Source organism: Scardinius erythrophthalmus (assembly GCF_964197995.2).
Source record: "Scardinius erythrophthalmus genome assembly, chromosome: 2".
NCBI lineage: Eukaryota > Metazoa > Chordata > Actinopteri > Cypriniformes > Leuciscidae > Scardinius > Scardinius erythrophthalmus.
Genome location: NC_138222.1, coordinates 44,313,517 through 44,330,262, shown reverse-complemented (window position 1 = coordinate 44,330,262; position 16,746 = coordinate 44,313,517). Strand labels below are relative to the sequence as shown.

The 16,746-nt window shown below is 37.0% G+C and overlaps 1 protein-coding gene across 1 annotated transcript; it reads left to right on the top strand.

The window, feature by feature from the left end:
* Positions 1–4,591, top strand: fbxo22 (F-box protein 22). The gene is made up of 7 exons (XM_081351270.1): positions 1–162; positions 1,133–1,265; positions 1,353–1,437; positions 1,530–1,634; positions 1,737–1,889; positions 2,459–2,624; positions 2,949–4,591. Exons 1-7 carry the CDS (start codon positions 32–34, stop codon positions 3,340–3,342), a joined length of 1,167 nt encoding a protein of 388 aa, XP_081207396.1. The 5' UTR covers positions 1–31; the 3' UTR covers positions 3,343–4,591.
* The last annotated feature ends 12,155 nt before the right edge of the window (positions 4,592–16,746 follow it).

The window sequence follows — 16,746 nt, the reverse complement described above, 5'->3', positions numbered from 1 at the left end:
GGTCAAATGTGAGAAAGTAATCCGTGTGAAAATGGAAGGGGATGCAGCTCCTCCAAACACCTTGTGGGAAAGCAAAGCAGGATATGTCCTGAGTAATGTCGCCGAGGTCGTGGAAAGGATTTTGACATTTGTGCCGACTAAAAATCTCTTCCGGATCGCAAGGTAACGTTAACGTTAAAAAATCTAGCTGACTGGAGATGTTTTAGCCTGTTAGCTTTGAGCTAATTATTTGAAGACCCCATTCAGTCCATCACAGCCAGGTTAAGCGGTATTAGATAAACTCAATAATTTAACGGGATAGTTGTGTACACGTTTACGTTGTTGAGTGATTAGTTTGGTCCGATTTCACAGGTTCCGATGTTCCTTCTCAAATTACGTTAGATGAACTAGCCTAGAATACATCAGTTGTTGATGTAACTTAATGGTGCGTTCAAGTCATCTCGTATAGATCGTATTTGCGAGTTGAACGCACATGAACGCCACCACAATGTCGTAAATACCCGTGGGAAGCTCGCGATTTTCTTTAATCTCCGATCTTTACGAGTTGTGGGCGTGTCAGTGAGAAACATGGCGGAATACCACAACACTATCTATCAGAAACTATCTTTTATAAGCAGTTATAAACTGATAATAAATATATCGGATGAAAAAAACGGTATAAACTAAAGTGTCTAAGAGTTTTGTTGTTGTTGTTGTTGTTGTTGTTGTTGTTGTTGTTGTTGTTGTTGTTGTTGTTGTTGTTGTGTGTGTTTTATATTTCACTCTATTGTTCCTCACTTGAGTTTGTCTCTGCCTGTCTGATAAATATAAAATGGCGTGTTGATTTTACGGCTGTATCGATTATTTGGATGATTAATCAAGTGATTAGATACTTATATCAATAAAAAAATATATTTTAAATGTATTTTAAAATGCATAATTGGATCAATAAAGTATCAAAAGCAAGTAATATTCTCGTTTTATTAAACAGTACTGTTAAAATAATTAATGTAATAGTATGTGCGTGCATGCAATTTATTGATTTATTAAAACAAAATGCCTTGATTACAACCAGTTGCAGACTGAAGTCCGTCAAAGCTAAAATAATCAGAATCAGTTTGTGTGTTAATATCGTTGTTTCGTTTCTCTGTAGTGTGTGCAGGCTATGGAGGAATTGTGCACGCAGAGTCCTGAGGACAAGGCAGAGATTTACCTGGCTCTCCGCCTCTGGCTCATCCATATACGAAGAGCATGTTTTGCTTAGAACTATGGCACAAGATTTGGAGGTCTGATGGTCTTTGCTGCTCTAGAAATGAAAATCTCACTCATTCCAATTTGTTTTAATGTTTGTCTTTTGTCTGACCCCCTTGCAGAATATCTGTATGCTACCCCAGACAGCTCTCTTAATGGTGAATCATGAGAACTTCAGAGGGTCTGGTAGTCACAGACACAGGAAGGGTACGTTACTTGATTAATTCTATATATTAAAAAAAAGTCATGTCAGTCATGATGAGGAGACTCACCTGTTCTCTTCGATCCTCCCTCTGCAGCCAGGAGGTGTGAGGATGAAATGGACTCAGATCCTGTTGAGAAGCTGAGACGCTTACTACCTAGCAGTTGTGAAGTAATAGGCGTAGTCGCACCAGGAATTGTGGGTAAGACTAATTTTCCCTCTCCCATGTGTTCTACCTTTGCCGTGTTTGATTGCAATGTCAGTGCAACAGTAAAACTGTCATTTCTTATGCTGTGTTCTATAGTGACCCCCAGTGGATTACCCAGCAGCTCCCCAAAGGAGCATGAGGAGGGAGAAGCTGGCTTCAGTCTGCTTTTCCCTGCCATGGATGGGGTCACCATCCGGCTTTTCCACTTCTGCAAAAAGACTATAAGTGAACCGGCAATGGAGGCTGCAGGTGAAGTGTTTAGATTGTTGGACAAGACCGTAACATTTAGACAACAATAGTAACGAAAGTATGGGGTCATTTAATATTTTTTTAAATGTTTTTTTAAATCTCTTATGCCTCACCAAGGCTGCATTTACGTGATCAAATATACAGTTAAAAAAGTAACAATGTGAAATATTGCAATTTAAAATAATTTTTTGTTTTTTTTAAAAATGTAAAATTTTCGGCAGCCATTACTCCGGTCTTCAGTGTCACATGATCCTTTAAAAACTGTGCTCATGAAACTATTCTCATTATCATTGATTAAAACAGTTGTGCTGCTTAATATTGTTGTGGAAACCATTATAGTTTTTTTTCAGGATTCTTTGATTAATAGAAACTTCAAAAGAACAGCATTTTTAACTAGAATCTTTTGTAACATTAAAAATATCTTTGTCACTTTTAATTAGTTTAGTTCATCCTTTCTGAATAAAAGTATTAATGTATATTTATATATAATAAAAGAGAGAAATCGTATATATAGCAAATGAATTAGTTGAATGGTAAGTCATATCAAAATACTCTGTATTTGATTTCAGGGTTGATTAATAACCCTGATCTAAAGGTGGTGCTGATGTTCGACTACGACACATATAAACCTGGAGGTGGACGTTTTCTTAACAAGCTTCTGAAACCACTTTCCCAAAGTAATGTACTTATTATTGGAGGACAAGTTGAGGACGTCTTTTCCATTAACAAAACCTGGTAAGTATAGAACATTCATGGTAAACTTGATTTTAGATTAGTCAAGTTTGTTCCTTTTTTTTATTTTATTTTTCTCGTGTTGTAAAGAGTTGTTATGGTCAACAGCTCCACATACGACAATTGCCCCTATCTGAACATGAGATTTACTCAGCATGTTTTCACACTATGCCTTTCTAACATCATCTGCATCATGATAGTTTGTAATTTAACATTGCTTTAGTGTCACATACAGGAAGCTATTTTTCGCTTCTTATTTCCTCACATTACCCTACAGTCTCGGACATGATTACAATGATATCTCCATTATGCAATCTCTTTTTGCAGCTGTTCTCCAGGCTCTTTTGGGGCAGTAGGACTAACCTTCAGTGGCTCCAAGATCCAGGGTGCCTCAGTTCTGGTGGACCAGGACGTAAACAGCCCGAAAGCAGTAGAAGCCACTATCCAGCGGCTGAAGGCTGCTAATATCCCAGAGAGAAACACCATGGGCTTCATGTTTGCTTGTGTGGGCCGTGGCCACAAGAACTACCATGACCAGCATAACGTGGAGGCCGACGCCTTTCGGAAGATCTTCTCCAACATTCCGCTTTTGGGATTCTTTGGAAACGGGGAGATCGGCTGCGACCGTATTGTCAAAGAGAACTACACGTTGAGCGAGACAGATGCTGATGGACTACAACACTCTTTTACTACAGTCATGAGTCTGGTGCATTTTGGCTAACACCTCAATTAGGAAACCCGCTAGTTAACTTGGTGTTTTGAGGACAGACACCGGCTGCTTTTTTAAGATAACTGAGCAGTTCCAGTTTTGATCAGGTATAATTCTTTTAGGTTCTTTTCCTTAATTGCTTGTCTGTAAATCAGGATGTCGGAGGGACAATTAGCAGTTGTTTAACATCATATTGAGCTAAAAGTGGCAGGTACAACTGTGTCATCAGCTTTGCCATCAAAACACAAATCGGGGATGTGAAAACCTCGTTCGAAGCTGCAATTTTAGAGCATGCTAATTTTGATGTCTGAAAACACTGAAGTGTCCTCTTACACCATGGTTTGGTAAGGTCATTACTTGCAGAAAGGTTATGAAGAACAATTAGGATTTAGTTTTAATGGCATGGTGCTAAACCTTGTCTTCTGACTTCAGTTTTATGTGCAACTCTCTTTTGTGTAGAGCAGAGCTGAAATCTGTCAGCTGATCAGATTTATTGTGGGTTGTACGGCTCACTCAGGCCTTATATATATATATATATACACAAATGGTTTGTAAACATATTCAGGCACTTTCGAGAAAATTAAAAGCCATCTGTGATGGAATGGCTAATGGTTTATCAGCCTTGGTACAGATTATGGAAATTCCACTAACTTCATCAGCTACATAGACTCTCCAAATTATCTCATGGGATTCCACAACAAGTGCTAAGAAACTACAGAAAAAGTATTAACAGTGGATCACAGTATGGAAAGCTTAACCTTATTTATATACAGTAACCATAGACTTGCAAGCAGTTTGAAATGACCAGATCAGAAAAAGGACAGAGGTGGAATTTCTTTGTAATGTTTTTGTGTATTTACTCTGCCTGTTCCAATCAAAATCCTGTAAAAATTTAGCAGGGTAATCCTCCATTTCAGCTCATCAGTTTAGTTCTTGTTAAAGGTTTTTGCTTTATTCTGTGCACTAGCTAAATAACAGTGTTGATCACAGATAAGAGCTGTTTGCCTGTGGAGATCTATTTGTTGCAATATTTAGAAGGTTGATTCAAACATTGCTGTTGCCAAATCTCTTTGATTTGCCCTGTTCTGATACATAATACTTGCCTTTACTTTAAGGAAAATACGATTTCCTACAGTCATGTTTTTTTTTTATGGCAGTGTTTTGATGTTTTTTGTTTTTTTTTTCACTGTCAAATATCTTAGGTCTAATTGATCTGACAGGTATATAATAATGTATATAATAAAATCAATGATGTCAGTTAGTTTGCAGTCTTAAGTCATTTTTTAACTTTAGAATATGGAACACACACACACACACACACACACACACACACACACACATATATATATATATATATATATATATATATATATATATATTATATATTGTATTCCCATTTATTTCAACAGTTTTTTTTTTAAATGCGCTATTGCGTTTCCATAACTTTCTTTGAGAAAAAAAAATTAAAAATACGGAAATGAATTCCCGCGCTAAGAGCAGCCGGAAGAGAGAAGGATGCTCCCTGAGCAGCTGTTTCAGAAACAACGTAGCTACAGTATTTTCACTTTTTGTAATTTAATGCCAGAATAATATAACTCAAAGTATAGTTTTACAAATTAAAAAAAAAAAAAAAAAAAAAAAAAAGAATATATATATATATATATATATATATATATATATATATATATATATATATATATATATATATATATATATATATATATATATATAAATGACTTTTTTGAAATGAAAAAGGACCGAGAATTCGTAAATGCGTTCTGTCTTATCTTATTTTTCCAGTAGATGGCGGTCTCGTGCAACAGCACTTTAAAGTGATCAGTAGGCGCTTTTCCACTGTCGGCTCATTTATATGGTAATTAAAATGTTAAAATGATCCCTAAATAACATCTTAATACCAACATATAATTTAAAAATAAATAAATAAAGCTAAAGACCAAATAAATCGATCATTTAGGCTACTGTTACATTAATTACGAAAGTGATTGAACACAAATGCTTGTCACAATTTAAGGGAACTCCAGCTTTCTCTGTTGTGCGTGTGTGGGCACTGGGTAGGTATTATATACGTCAATGGCAATGTCGCGTGCATCACAACAGACAACAGGCCATGTCAATGGTAGCACACAAGCTGTTTCCTGTTTCTGCGGTTAGGTAGCCTGGAGCAGGTCTTGGTCGAGGCAGTGGTCAGATAGTGGATTGCCCCAGGACTAATGCAAACCGAAGCCATTTAGGGCTGCAGTACACATCCCATGACTACACTGGCACAGCAGGTGAACGCCACTTACAGGTAAAGTGTGGGTTATTTTAAAGTCCCTTCACCACAAAAAGAGTGAAAACATCTGTTTACCTCCTAACAATCTCTTTGGTCACATTCCATAGACACTGCCACTCAAAAAGGTCCCTGTGGAATTGTGGTAAATCTGACTTTCAGGAACAAACACAGCATTTTGGAGGAACATGGCTTCTCGATGTGCACTAAAAGTGGATCTGTTGGGGTGCAGGTGTTTTCAAACCTGTACATTGTCGCCTCAGGGCTCTTGGAGTAAAGGCATTCAGGCTCACTTTAAGACTCTTTCCCTGTTGAGAGCAGACTCAGAAACAGGACAGACAGGCCCGAGCTTTGGGACCATTGTCATAAAGAGCAATGTTTTGTAGGTCACACACAGGGGGTGGGCCACTTTGCTCAGAGTTAGGCATCCCAAGTGTGCGAAATTTAGTCAGGCATTTTATAGAAAAAAACAAACAACATTTTTTTTTTTGTAGAATGTCTTGAAAGCAGAGTATGTAGACAGCATAATATAGATAGACAATATAAATATGGATAAATATAACAAATATTACAAAACCTTTGAATGAATCTCATGTTATCCAGAATGAAATTTAACATAAATTGATTTGAAGTGAGGCAAGTAATGCAATGTAAAAAGTAGTTTTTATGATTAGTAGGTATTTATTCATTAACATTTGAAATGTCAAATGTGCACATATTTATAAATGCATGTGCCCAATTAGTTCATCTGGTTTAGTCATGCTAAATTTCCTCTACTATATGTTTCTTATGCATTTTAATACTGTCAGTAACACTCACACCAGCCAAAGTTTATTGCATAAAGAAATATAAAAATATGCAACTAAATAATAATAACTATATACATTGTAGTAAAACATTTTTTTAAGTTTGTAAGATTTCTAATTAATGATGTGTTTGTTCATTATCTGCACTGATGTGAAAAGGCTCAGCTCCATTATCATTTGAGGAGCTGTCACAAGCATGTCTGGATTTTCTTTAATTAGCATCACGCTAATTAGCTATTATTAATTCAACACAATTTTGTTGTGAATTAAATGTATTCAAATATTTAGGCAAGGGTGTTCATTTAATGCGAGGCAGGCATTCAACGACAAACTAAATGCATGACATGTTAATATGACAAACTGTTGCTAATTGTGCAAAGAGCCGGAAAATGAAGATTGATACTATTTGTTCCCTAGCCAAACCATAATGTCAGTCATAATTATTCATTCATTCATATGTATATATATTCATATATATTTGAGAGAGATCTACTAACCGTTTCACTATTACGTTTCATATATAATCCACAATTAGTTAGGCTCCTCTGGATGATTATCATGTTTACTATTATTACCTTGTCAATTCATAATAAAAGAGCCATGTCTGCAGTTGTGCCACCCGGACATTTAATATACAAATTGCTGGACAAAAGTTTTTCAATTATCTCAACAGCTTTAAAACGACTGATATTTATAAAAATGTGTTTATATGAAAGGATTCAAACCTAAAATGATGCCTTATTTAGTTTTTAATTTTTTTATTATTAAGACAGACACCATTTTTTCTGTTTTCTTAGTCTGTTCGTGTTTTTTTTTTTTTGACAGTTGCACCACCTGACATTTTGGGGGTTTAAGATAACAAAGCATAAAATAATATTCATTATTTAAATGTACTAAAACCGAATCCACTAAATAGGTTTTATAGAATAATATATGTCATGAATTTAAAAGGAAATAATGCATTTGTCTTGGACACAAAACTATGCATGTCATTGACCCACCATCATATCATATCATATATATATATAATTTCATGAAATTACAGAAAAAACACAATCACACTTGTTATTTATAATAATTTATTTTAAATCATATAATTTTAAATCATATATATTTTTGGAAGATCCTCAAAAACATTCAATAAATTATTCAGTGAAGGAACGCTAAAGAAACTGCAGTGCCGGATGGTCAGTCAGTGCCCTGAATACCAAAAGAGTTTAAAAAGAGCCATCAAACCCACATGCATGGACACACTCACACCCTGAATTCACTTCTCAAATGAATGCAATGCCTCAATAATACCATTGGGTGGAATAATGGACAGTTGAGATTTCACGGGGGAGACAATCTACATGTTTCGTCTGACTACCTCTGCTCTGTCTCTGGGTCATTCAAGTTTTTGTGGTTTATGACCAAACTTTTGATCTTCTGTAGTCGACCCCACAAAGTGCCAAAACCACACCAGCATTCACACAGCAAACACAGCTTAAATAAAACCACATCAGGCAGTTATTGTCATGACTTTTCAACTAAAGAGATGCTGTTGTCTGCAAATATAAACGTATAGATCTTATTTTCAATGTAACATTTCCAACTGTCCTTTGTTACAAATGCCCTTGATATGTGGTAGTACTCGGTAGGTGCGCTTTTATAAATCCTCATATCATATCAGGTCTCGTCTCTGTTTGATGGAGTGTTTAAGTGAAGAAAACTGCCCTGAAACTACCTCAGAGATACTTTTGACACTGATAGAGGGAGACAGTAATTTGAGGAAACAATGAAAGGGTTGAGTGCAGATATATGTGAGTGTTCCTGCTCTGACCATTAGACATTAAACTCAATAATTCAGAACTTTCATAACCAGTCCGCTTGAACTGTGACTTTAATCTCATTAACTTTGCATGACCACAATCAAAAATCTTAGAAATATCAAATATTTGAACAATAGTGGGATTAGGCATCACTCATTTGGAATATGATTTCCTCAAGGAATAATCCCACACTGTCACGTACGACCAGATTACAGACGGTTTCTGATAAATGTTTAAATGCATTCATGAATTACAGATTGCGTGAGAGATTCATATTCATAGTGATAAAAGTATTAAGCCAAAGACTGACCCATATCACTCTAGACATTAAATTCATGATGTTGCTGAGAGAATTCTTTTGTCTTCTTTTAAGATTTCTTTAAGACATCTCACCATGGTAGTTTAAGAGAATCTAAGTTTTTAGGTAATAAGCAGAGATCATGAGCAGATAGACACCAATTCATATAAAGCCTTTAAGGTTTGCCTTTAAAATCAGTTCCAAAGGAGCAAGATTAGATGTTTACAGAGAACAAATAATGATAAAAATGCTGCTGTAGCATTTATTCGTTTATGTTCAATAAAAGTCCTGAATTCATACTACTGAGCATCTGGATTCATAGCAAAATCAATACACAAGTTACCCAAACAAGAATATTGCTGTGTTCGTGTTGTAGCATTGAACACAGTAGTCAAATGGCCACCACGTCTAATCCCAAACCATCTTTCAAAGAGATATGAGCCAGGAGAAAAACGCAAATAAATTATACATCATATTTTAAAAAGCTTCTCGGGTTTCTTTTTGAAAACATTCTTCTTAAGTGCATAGCACCCTGGTGAAGTGAAATTGCTCGGTAGAAGACGTCTACTCCAGAGACTGTTACCATGGCTACAGAGGAGTTTTTACACTTCACATTTACATAAAAGTTTTCCGCTGGATGGAGCAGGATTTTATCCTCTGCTTTCTATAGAAGTGGGTCAGTCACAAAGAGCAAAACCGGTAGACTGGGAGAGCTGGATTTAGACAGAGGGACCGGAGAAGAAGATGCTATTCAAACACACCTGGCTATGAAATCCATTGAACAATTGAGAGAGTGAAGGAGCAAATTACAAATGACTATTTCTATATAATCGTTTTGTCCCTCATCTCCTGCCCCAGACATTTAGTTTCTTATTGGAGTTCTAAATGTTGGTGTGTGGTTCGTTCAGTGAGGTTTCCCTGTGTGGGATTTTCACCGTCGAATTATGAGGACATCTGTCTTGTTACTATCATAAGTTTCTCTTTTGTATTATATTGTATTTATATTTTCTTGTTTATTTAAGCTGTTACTGATTTATGTCAGTAGGTTGATGTTTAATTTGTTTGTTTTTTGGAAGCCGTAGGGAGGAGGTTGCCATTCTTGTTTTCTTGAGTAATTTTCTCCTGTTTATTGTCAGTTAGGGAGTAAGGGAAGACTTTTGTACTTTCTTTGGGGTTTTTCTTTTGTTTAGGTAAATTACATTTAATTCCCTTTTAGTTAAAACCATTTTTGTTTGTTATTTTGGCTTGAACCCCTCCTGAAGATTCACGCTTCCTGTTATTCATCCCTGTGTTAATAAAAAGCTTACTTTTGACACTATTTTGTTTTGTAGTATTTGTATGTGAGCTGGGACAGGAGAAGGGATATATGTATCAATTCAATTGATGCTTTGTTTGTCATCGGCATTCCTAACCCTAGACGGGGAGGTCGTGACAATATTTTTCCCAGCAGTTATTAACTTTTTGCTGTTATGTAAGTGCATTTAAACCTTTTCATATTTTTCATATTCATATTTAATTTTAAGTAGAGATTTAAATAACACTGACTGTCAGAAAAGAATCCGGCTCTTGCTTAGTGTGACTTTGCTACTGTTAGCTGCTGGTTTATATGCCATGTGCATGATCTGTCTGTTAACAAAACTGCATGTCTCTAGAGCACCAAAAGTTAAATAGTGTACCATTAAGTAAATAAATAACAGTGGTTATAATTTGTGGTCAATGATCTGAATTTTTATTTAGTCAAAAACTAAGTACACAGTAATGCTTCAGAATGTAAGTACACAGTTAAATAAATGCTTCAGAATGTTAAATATTTTTTATATCAGCTAATTTTGAAATGTTTGGAAATGTAAACTAATATTTCCTACTGACTCACTACAGCAAAAGATAAAAATAACTGTCTTAAAGCCAATTTTTGTATACAATTGGTGGCTCTGGCTGCTAGCTATGCTGTTGTGTTGGCTAATAAAGTCTATTCAGCGGTAAAACTATAACTACAGACTGGTTTAGCCAAATTTAAGTATTTAAATGGGAGAGCATAAGAAGAGAATAATTCAGTTGTCACTGAGTTTGTGAATGTAACACAGTTTGTTATTGTGGGAAGAAGGATGCGGGAACCGGTGTGGTGAAGTATCCGGTCACTTTGAAGTGATGAGTCCGGGCTAAGCAATCCGATCGGTTCAAAGCACGTTTTATGGGTAATCGCTTTAGTGCCTGGTAACAAATCATACAAAATCACTTTATTATAGAAGACGTTTGTACTACGTTATAACGAGTCATTAATGTATTTTAACTTATACGTTTCATATACTAGTATTTAACCGAAGCTATAGATTGTGTAATTAAACATTTCTCGTTGTTAGTGTGTTTTTTAGTTAGCTTAGATAGTAGCATAGCATACAGCTAACGTTATCTGATGATCGTGCTATGAGCTTTACCTGATCTTATACTGCACTGATACTGCCTTACTTAGGCTACGTTTACACGTAGGTGGCTATTTTCATAAACGGACATTTCACCCCTCTTCGTTTTCAAAAATAACATTGTGCACACGAACCTGTGTATATGCTGTCAAGAGCATGCCAAACCTGTAGGTGGCAGTGTAACGAGAAGCTCAAGCCCACCTTAGCCAATCAGAATCCCGAAAATAGTCACATTCTGTGACGTAGCTACCTAAAACTCCGGTTTTCTCTGTTTACATGCAAACGTGCAAACGAAGATTTTCAAAATCTCCACTCTGGCCGGAGTTTTTAGAAAGAATCGGTTTCATTGGCGAATCCTCCGTTTGCGTGTAAACGAAAGGGCGCAAACGAAGGGAAATGTCTCCGTTTTTCAAAATAACCATGTACGTGTAAACGGGGCCTTAGATTTAGATCAGGCATACTACTGGCATACTAATTGGGTCCTAAGCCCGGACTCATCACTTCAAAGTGACCGGATACTTCACCACACCGGCGAACGCTCAAAGACTTTAATTAATAAATAAACAAATACAAAACTAAAGGCAGCAGTCCCTCACGGACGAGTGCCGCCACACATAATAATACAAAACACAACACAATGTAAAATCCAGGCCTGTGCCCGGTTGCATAAAGCACCTTAAGTGTAATATCCCCTTATGAACGGCCTTAGGTTTCCCGTAAACTTAAGGGTATTTCTTTAGGTGAAACGTTGCTCGCCATGTTACAAGTTCGCTTGCTCTTCTCTAACGGTGCGTGTCCACTGGCACGGAGCGAGCGTTTTCAATACGCTCTACGCACGAACGCTGCTGACGTATTTCCGGTAGAATCTTAGCCAGCGTCTTTACTTCCGCATAGCGTGTTCTAAGTGTACTTGCGGCAAAACTTTCAGAAAATTAATTTTCTCAGAAACGGAGACAACGATTTTAGAAACCGATTCGTTAGTCGGATTTCGCATGAGATGAGAGAATACACACACTCAAAGTTGACGATGTAGCTCGGAATATATAAATTAAAGCCCTTCTCTTTCTTAGAGACAGCTGTGACAGCTAACTGCCTCACAATATTGTTAATATCATTCACGTTAACCGCTGGAAGTTCTTGTAAACAGTGAGTGTAATTTGCCATTATCTCCACCTAATATCTCCTGCTTCCGACGCAGCACCGGATGTAACTGGGCGGGCTGAGACATTTGAAGCCTACCTATTGGTACGTATTTTGCGTTTTGCAAAACTTTTGCCACAGGTAGGCTACATTTTTCCAATGAACCTTTGTTGTTTTTTCAGGGTTAACCACCATGTGACCACACAATAAACCATCTGAAGGGAATACATTCGAATTGTGTGACAATTAAGGACACACTTTAAAAGAGTTGAACTTCACTGATCATGCATGGATACTTAGAGCACTCTAACAAAACTAGCTAGATACTCCCCTTCAACCATACATAGGGCATGGGTGGGGGTAAGGGTTCGGAGCCCGACAGCACTTCCCTGTGGCCCCTCCTGGGAGCCGCCCATCAGCTGCGCTCAGCTAAATGCACTCACATATGAATATTTCAGTGCCATTTAATGCTCCTGCTGCAGCCCCTGAGGAGCCTAGCATCAATTTGTGAACATGCCGTTAAAAGCCAGGACGTATAATCCAGAGTGAGAGCTGCTCTCCTCCCCACCAGGCCTTCAGTCCCCAGCTACTAGTGAACAGCTTTGGCAACTTTTTCCTGCCAAACTCTGCTGACTTCCCCCACCCCGGTTTAAAAATATATGCATCTGAGAGCAGAAGTAGACAAATGGTCTTGTCGTTTGCCCCCGGTTGGTCAGTTTTCCCAGAGAGCTTGTTGCTGTGCAGTCTGCCGGCAGTGGAGAGGGCAGTGATAGTCTGTTCATCTTCTGGCCCCATGGTGCTGCTGTAATGCTCACATGGAGCAGAAGAGCAAGTATAAAATAGCCACGCTCACACCATCTGCCTGCCCACTAGTCCCATGGGAACCTGAAGCAGAAATCACCACATTTAGATATACACACCTCATTGTTCACTTGTCAGGTGTGAAAACATGAGCACTCTGCACCTCATTAAACAGCTGGAATCCTAATCAGTCTATAACCATGAGTAGAGAGCACAATGAAAATGCTGGAACACCCTGAACAAGGCTTTTCAAGGAGCAGAATGTTAGCTTAAATTCACAATCATCAAACTAAAATGTCTCATTTCAAAAGTCAACATAAAATTATGGAAAAAAGAAATGGCATAAAATTATTCAGACAATTTTATAATGGTGCCACTATTCTGAAATACAAATGCATTAATACTTTTTTTTTTGTTCATATGAAACTTAATCATTATCAGAAATATCTTTATCCTCCAAATGTGCGCAAATGCACAAGAAATGTGTTGTGGATTTCAGGAGCTCTGGGTACATACTGAATATACATATAACAAGACATATATAAGATAAATAAGATAAGATAATATAAAGACAAAATAAACAAGTAGGATTAAAAATTAAAAACTATAAAAGTAATATACATCTAGATGGATGTGACGTTGTGTTTGTGATTAGTTTCATTTTCATGGACTGTTAGATTGTTTCTCTTCAGTTACATGTTCTCTTTGTTGTAGTTTCCTGACACTCATTAGTTACTATGGACACTCATGTCATCATTACACCAGCTCATCATTTAGTTCGTTATCATTGCATGTTTAAGTTCCTCCCTGTATTCAGTTGATTGTCGGGTATTGTTGTGTCTACATGGTTTCATTGTTTAATAAATCTTTTTTTTTATTTGAACCATTTTGGTACTCTTTCTCATCATCATCTGGACAAGATAGAGTATTTTTTGTTGCCGTTTTTCATTTTTATTCTTTAATTTTAGAAGCCACTACAAATTCTATGTTTTGCATTTAAAAACGAAATATCCTCTTCCTTTAATATTTGAAGACAATAATTTACTTTTCACCTGTAAGTTGCAGGAGAAAGTACATGGCCAAAAGTTTTGGCAGTGACATAAATTTTGTTTCGCAAAGTTTGCAGATTATTTTTTCAAATGTTTCGGTACTGGAAAATAATGATAAGCATAAGTTTTGAGTCAATATTTACAGTGTTGACCCTTCTTCTTCATAACCTCTGCAATTCACTCTGGCTGGATATCAGCTTCTGGGCCATATCCTGACTAATGGTGATCCATTCTTGTCGTATTAGTGCTCAGAGTTGATCACAAATTGTGAACATCTGCTTGTCCACTCGCTTTATGTGGATTGAACACAGCTTAATGGGGTTAAGATCCAGGGAGTTCCCTGGCCCATGGATCCAAACTTTCAATGTAATAATCTCCGACCGACTTCATTATCACTCTTGCCTTGCTCCACTGGAAAATGCATGGATCATCACCAAATTGCTCCTGGATCGTTGGGAGAAGTTGCTCTTGCAGGACTTTTTGATACAATTCTTTATTCATGACAGGCAGAATTGTGAGAGTCCAGTCCCATGGTTTAAAAGCAACCCCACACACAGATGGTCTCAGGATGCTTCGCTGTTGGCATGACACAAGACCTTATCATTCACCTTTTCTTCTCAAACAGTCAGAAAATACCTTTGCACCAGCCTTCTGCTCTCCAATCCTTGTACAACAAAATTCCAGTCTGTTCTTGATGGGTTTTTTTTTGGAGAGAAGTGGCTTTTTGCTACCCTTCATGAAACCAGGCCGTTGTCCAAAAGTTTTGGCCTCGCCATACATGCAGATGAACTCACACCCACCTGCTGTCAATACATGATTCCGTAGCGGATTCCTCAGAAGGAGACGGTCCTGGCACGTGCTGGACACTCTGGGACATCCTGAAGCTTTCTTCACTGCATTTGATCCCCTCTCATTGAAGATTTTGATGATCTGGTAAATGGTTCTTTCAGTTGCAATATTCTTTGCATGTAAGGCCATTTTTAAGGCAAAGCGATGATGGCTGCACATCTTTCTTTGATGATAACCATTACTAAAATAAGAACACAATGACTGGAAGCACTTCTTCCCTCATTTTATAGCAATCCATCAGTATATGATTACTGAGTGATACTCAATCACACTTTCCCATATGCTGGTGATATGATTAGTGAAATTATGTTAACTGTTCATTTTTCAAAACAGTTCTTTGTTTTTTGGCCAATAAAGCTTTTTGTAATTATTTAAAATGCATCTTATCACTCTTAATCTTTTATTAATCTAGAAACTACAAAATCAACACCACAACATTGAAGCAGCAAACTCTGTGAAACACAAAAATTATGTCACTACCAATTCTTTTGGCCTCAGCTGTATAAGAACAATTGAAAAATTCAGTAAACCTGCATTAACTGGTCATAAAATTATATCTGAATATCCATAAAAACATTTTTGCACCCCTGAAAGTCAACAGAGGCTGTTTGATGCAACAGAACAACAACTCAAAGCACAGGAGTAAATCAACAGCAGAAGACAATATGATTTGGCACGATTTTAAGAGAGTGATTTGTAAGACTGAAAATACTGGTCGAGGCCTATGGACCTCCCCCATGCGGCCTCACTTCCTCTCGGAAAACAACTAGGAACTCACACAAGAACATGGTTTAATGTGAATATTTAACATTGACTGTTATGTTTTTGGTGTCATTTGAAATGTCTCAAAGTGAGTGGTACAGATATCTCATATCCAGATAGATAAAATAAAAGGAAATAAGGTTTAGAGAAGTTTAGAGAAAATTGGTTTAGAGATAAGGCCAGATAAGGCAACCCCCCTTTCGTTGAATAGAAGCCATTTGAGGGTGGTCTCCCCCATCCCCCATGTCACCTGGTCAAGAGAGAATAAAGGAAGGTGTGCTCCCTCTGGTCGCTTATACCAATGTATAACCATGTTCTAGATATTTGAATTAATTGTGGAATTGATCTCTGATATCTGAAATATTAAACTGTTACATGTGATTAGTCTAACTGATTTTGACATTGTTCATTTAATGGTTAAAAGGAATAGTCAAACATTCACTCACTTTTAGTGAGGCACAGATGTTATTAAAACCTTTCATTTATGGAGTCAGATGAATTAACGAGTAAATACATATGATTAATGTATTACAAATTTAACCAACCAATACTTTGCATGAGTGAGGACAGAACACGTGATAACCTTCCCTGTGTATTGGCGAACCGGTGTTGGACCAATATAGCGGGCCCCGCCCTACAGATTCATACCCATATATCCCAAGCTTACTGCTGAATTGAAACAGCTTTGTAAAGATAAATAGTGCAAAATTCATATTGACAGTTGTGCCGGTCTGAAGGGAACATTTTGTTAAAGGTATTTCTGCCAAAAGAGTTATTTTCTATGGGTTCACATACTTTTCCCCACCCTGCACTGTGAATGAAATGAAAATGTCTTTATTGACAACTTTGTGTGTAATTTTTTAAACAGACTGCATGTTTCTATTATTGTAAAATAACATCAAATTTTATAACCACTTTATGCAGAAATCAAAAGAGTTCACAATGATATTCCTGCAACTGCATCTGAAAGGAGTTTGGGAATTAACCCTTGGGAAATAATGTACTGAAAACAATGAATGAACGACACAGGAGTGAATACTCAGTTTCTCATGGTGGTCCGCAGAGGAGCTGTTACCTTCATTAGAGTGACAGACATATTTGTTACAGCTCTTAATAAATGTGCAAGAGCTGTTCTGTGTTGGCAGGGGCAGAGATACAAGCTCAGCATTTGTAAAATAAAAGGCCAGACT

Bases quoted from the DNA above. Each gene is read 5' to 3' on its own strand.
- fbxo22 (XM_081351270.1), top strand. From the start codon at position 32: ATGGAAGGGGATGCAGCTCCTCCAAACACCTTGTGGGAAAGCAAAGCA. The intron at 1,890-2,458 runs GTGAAGTGTTTA...ATTTGATTTCAG, and splicing joins ACCGGCAATGGAGGCTGCAG to GGTTGATTAATAACCCTGAT. The intron at 2,625-2,948 runs GTAAGTATAGAA...CTCTTTTTGCAG, and splicing joins TTTTCCATTAACAAAACCTG to CTGTTCTCCAGGCTCTTTTG.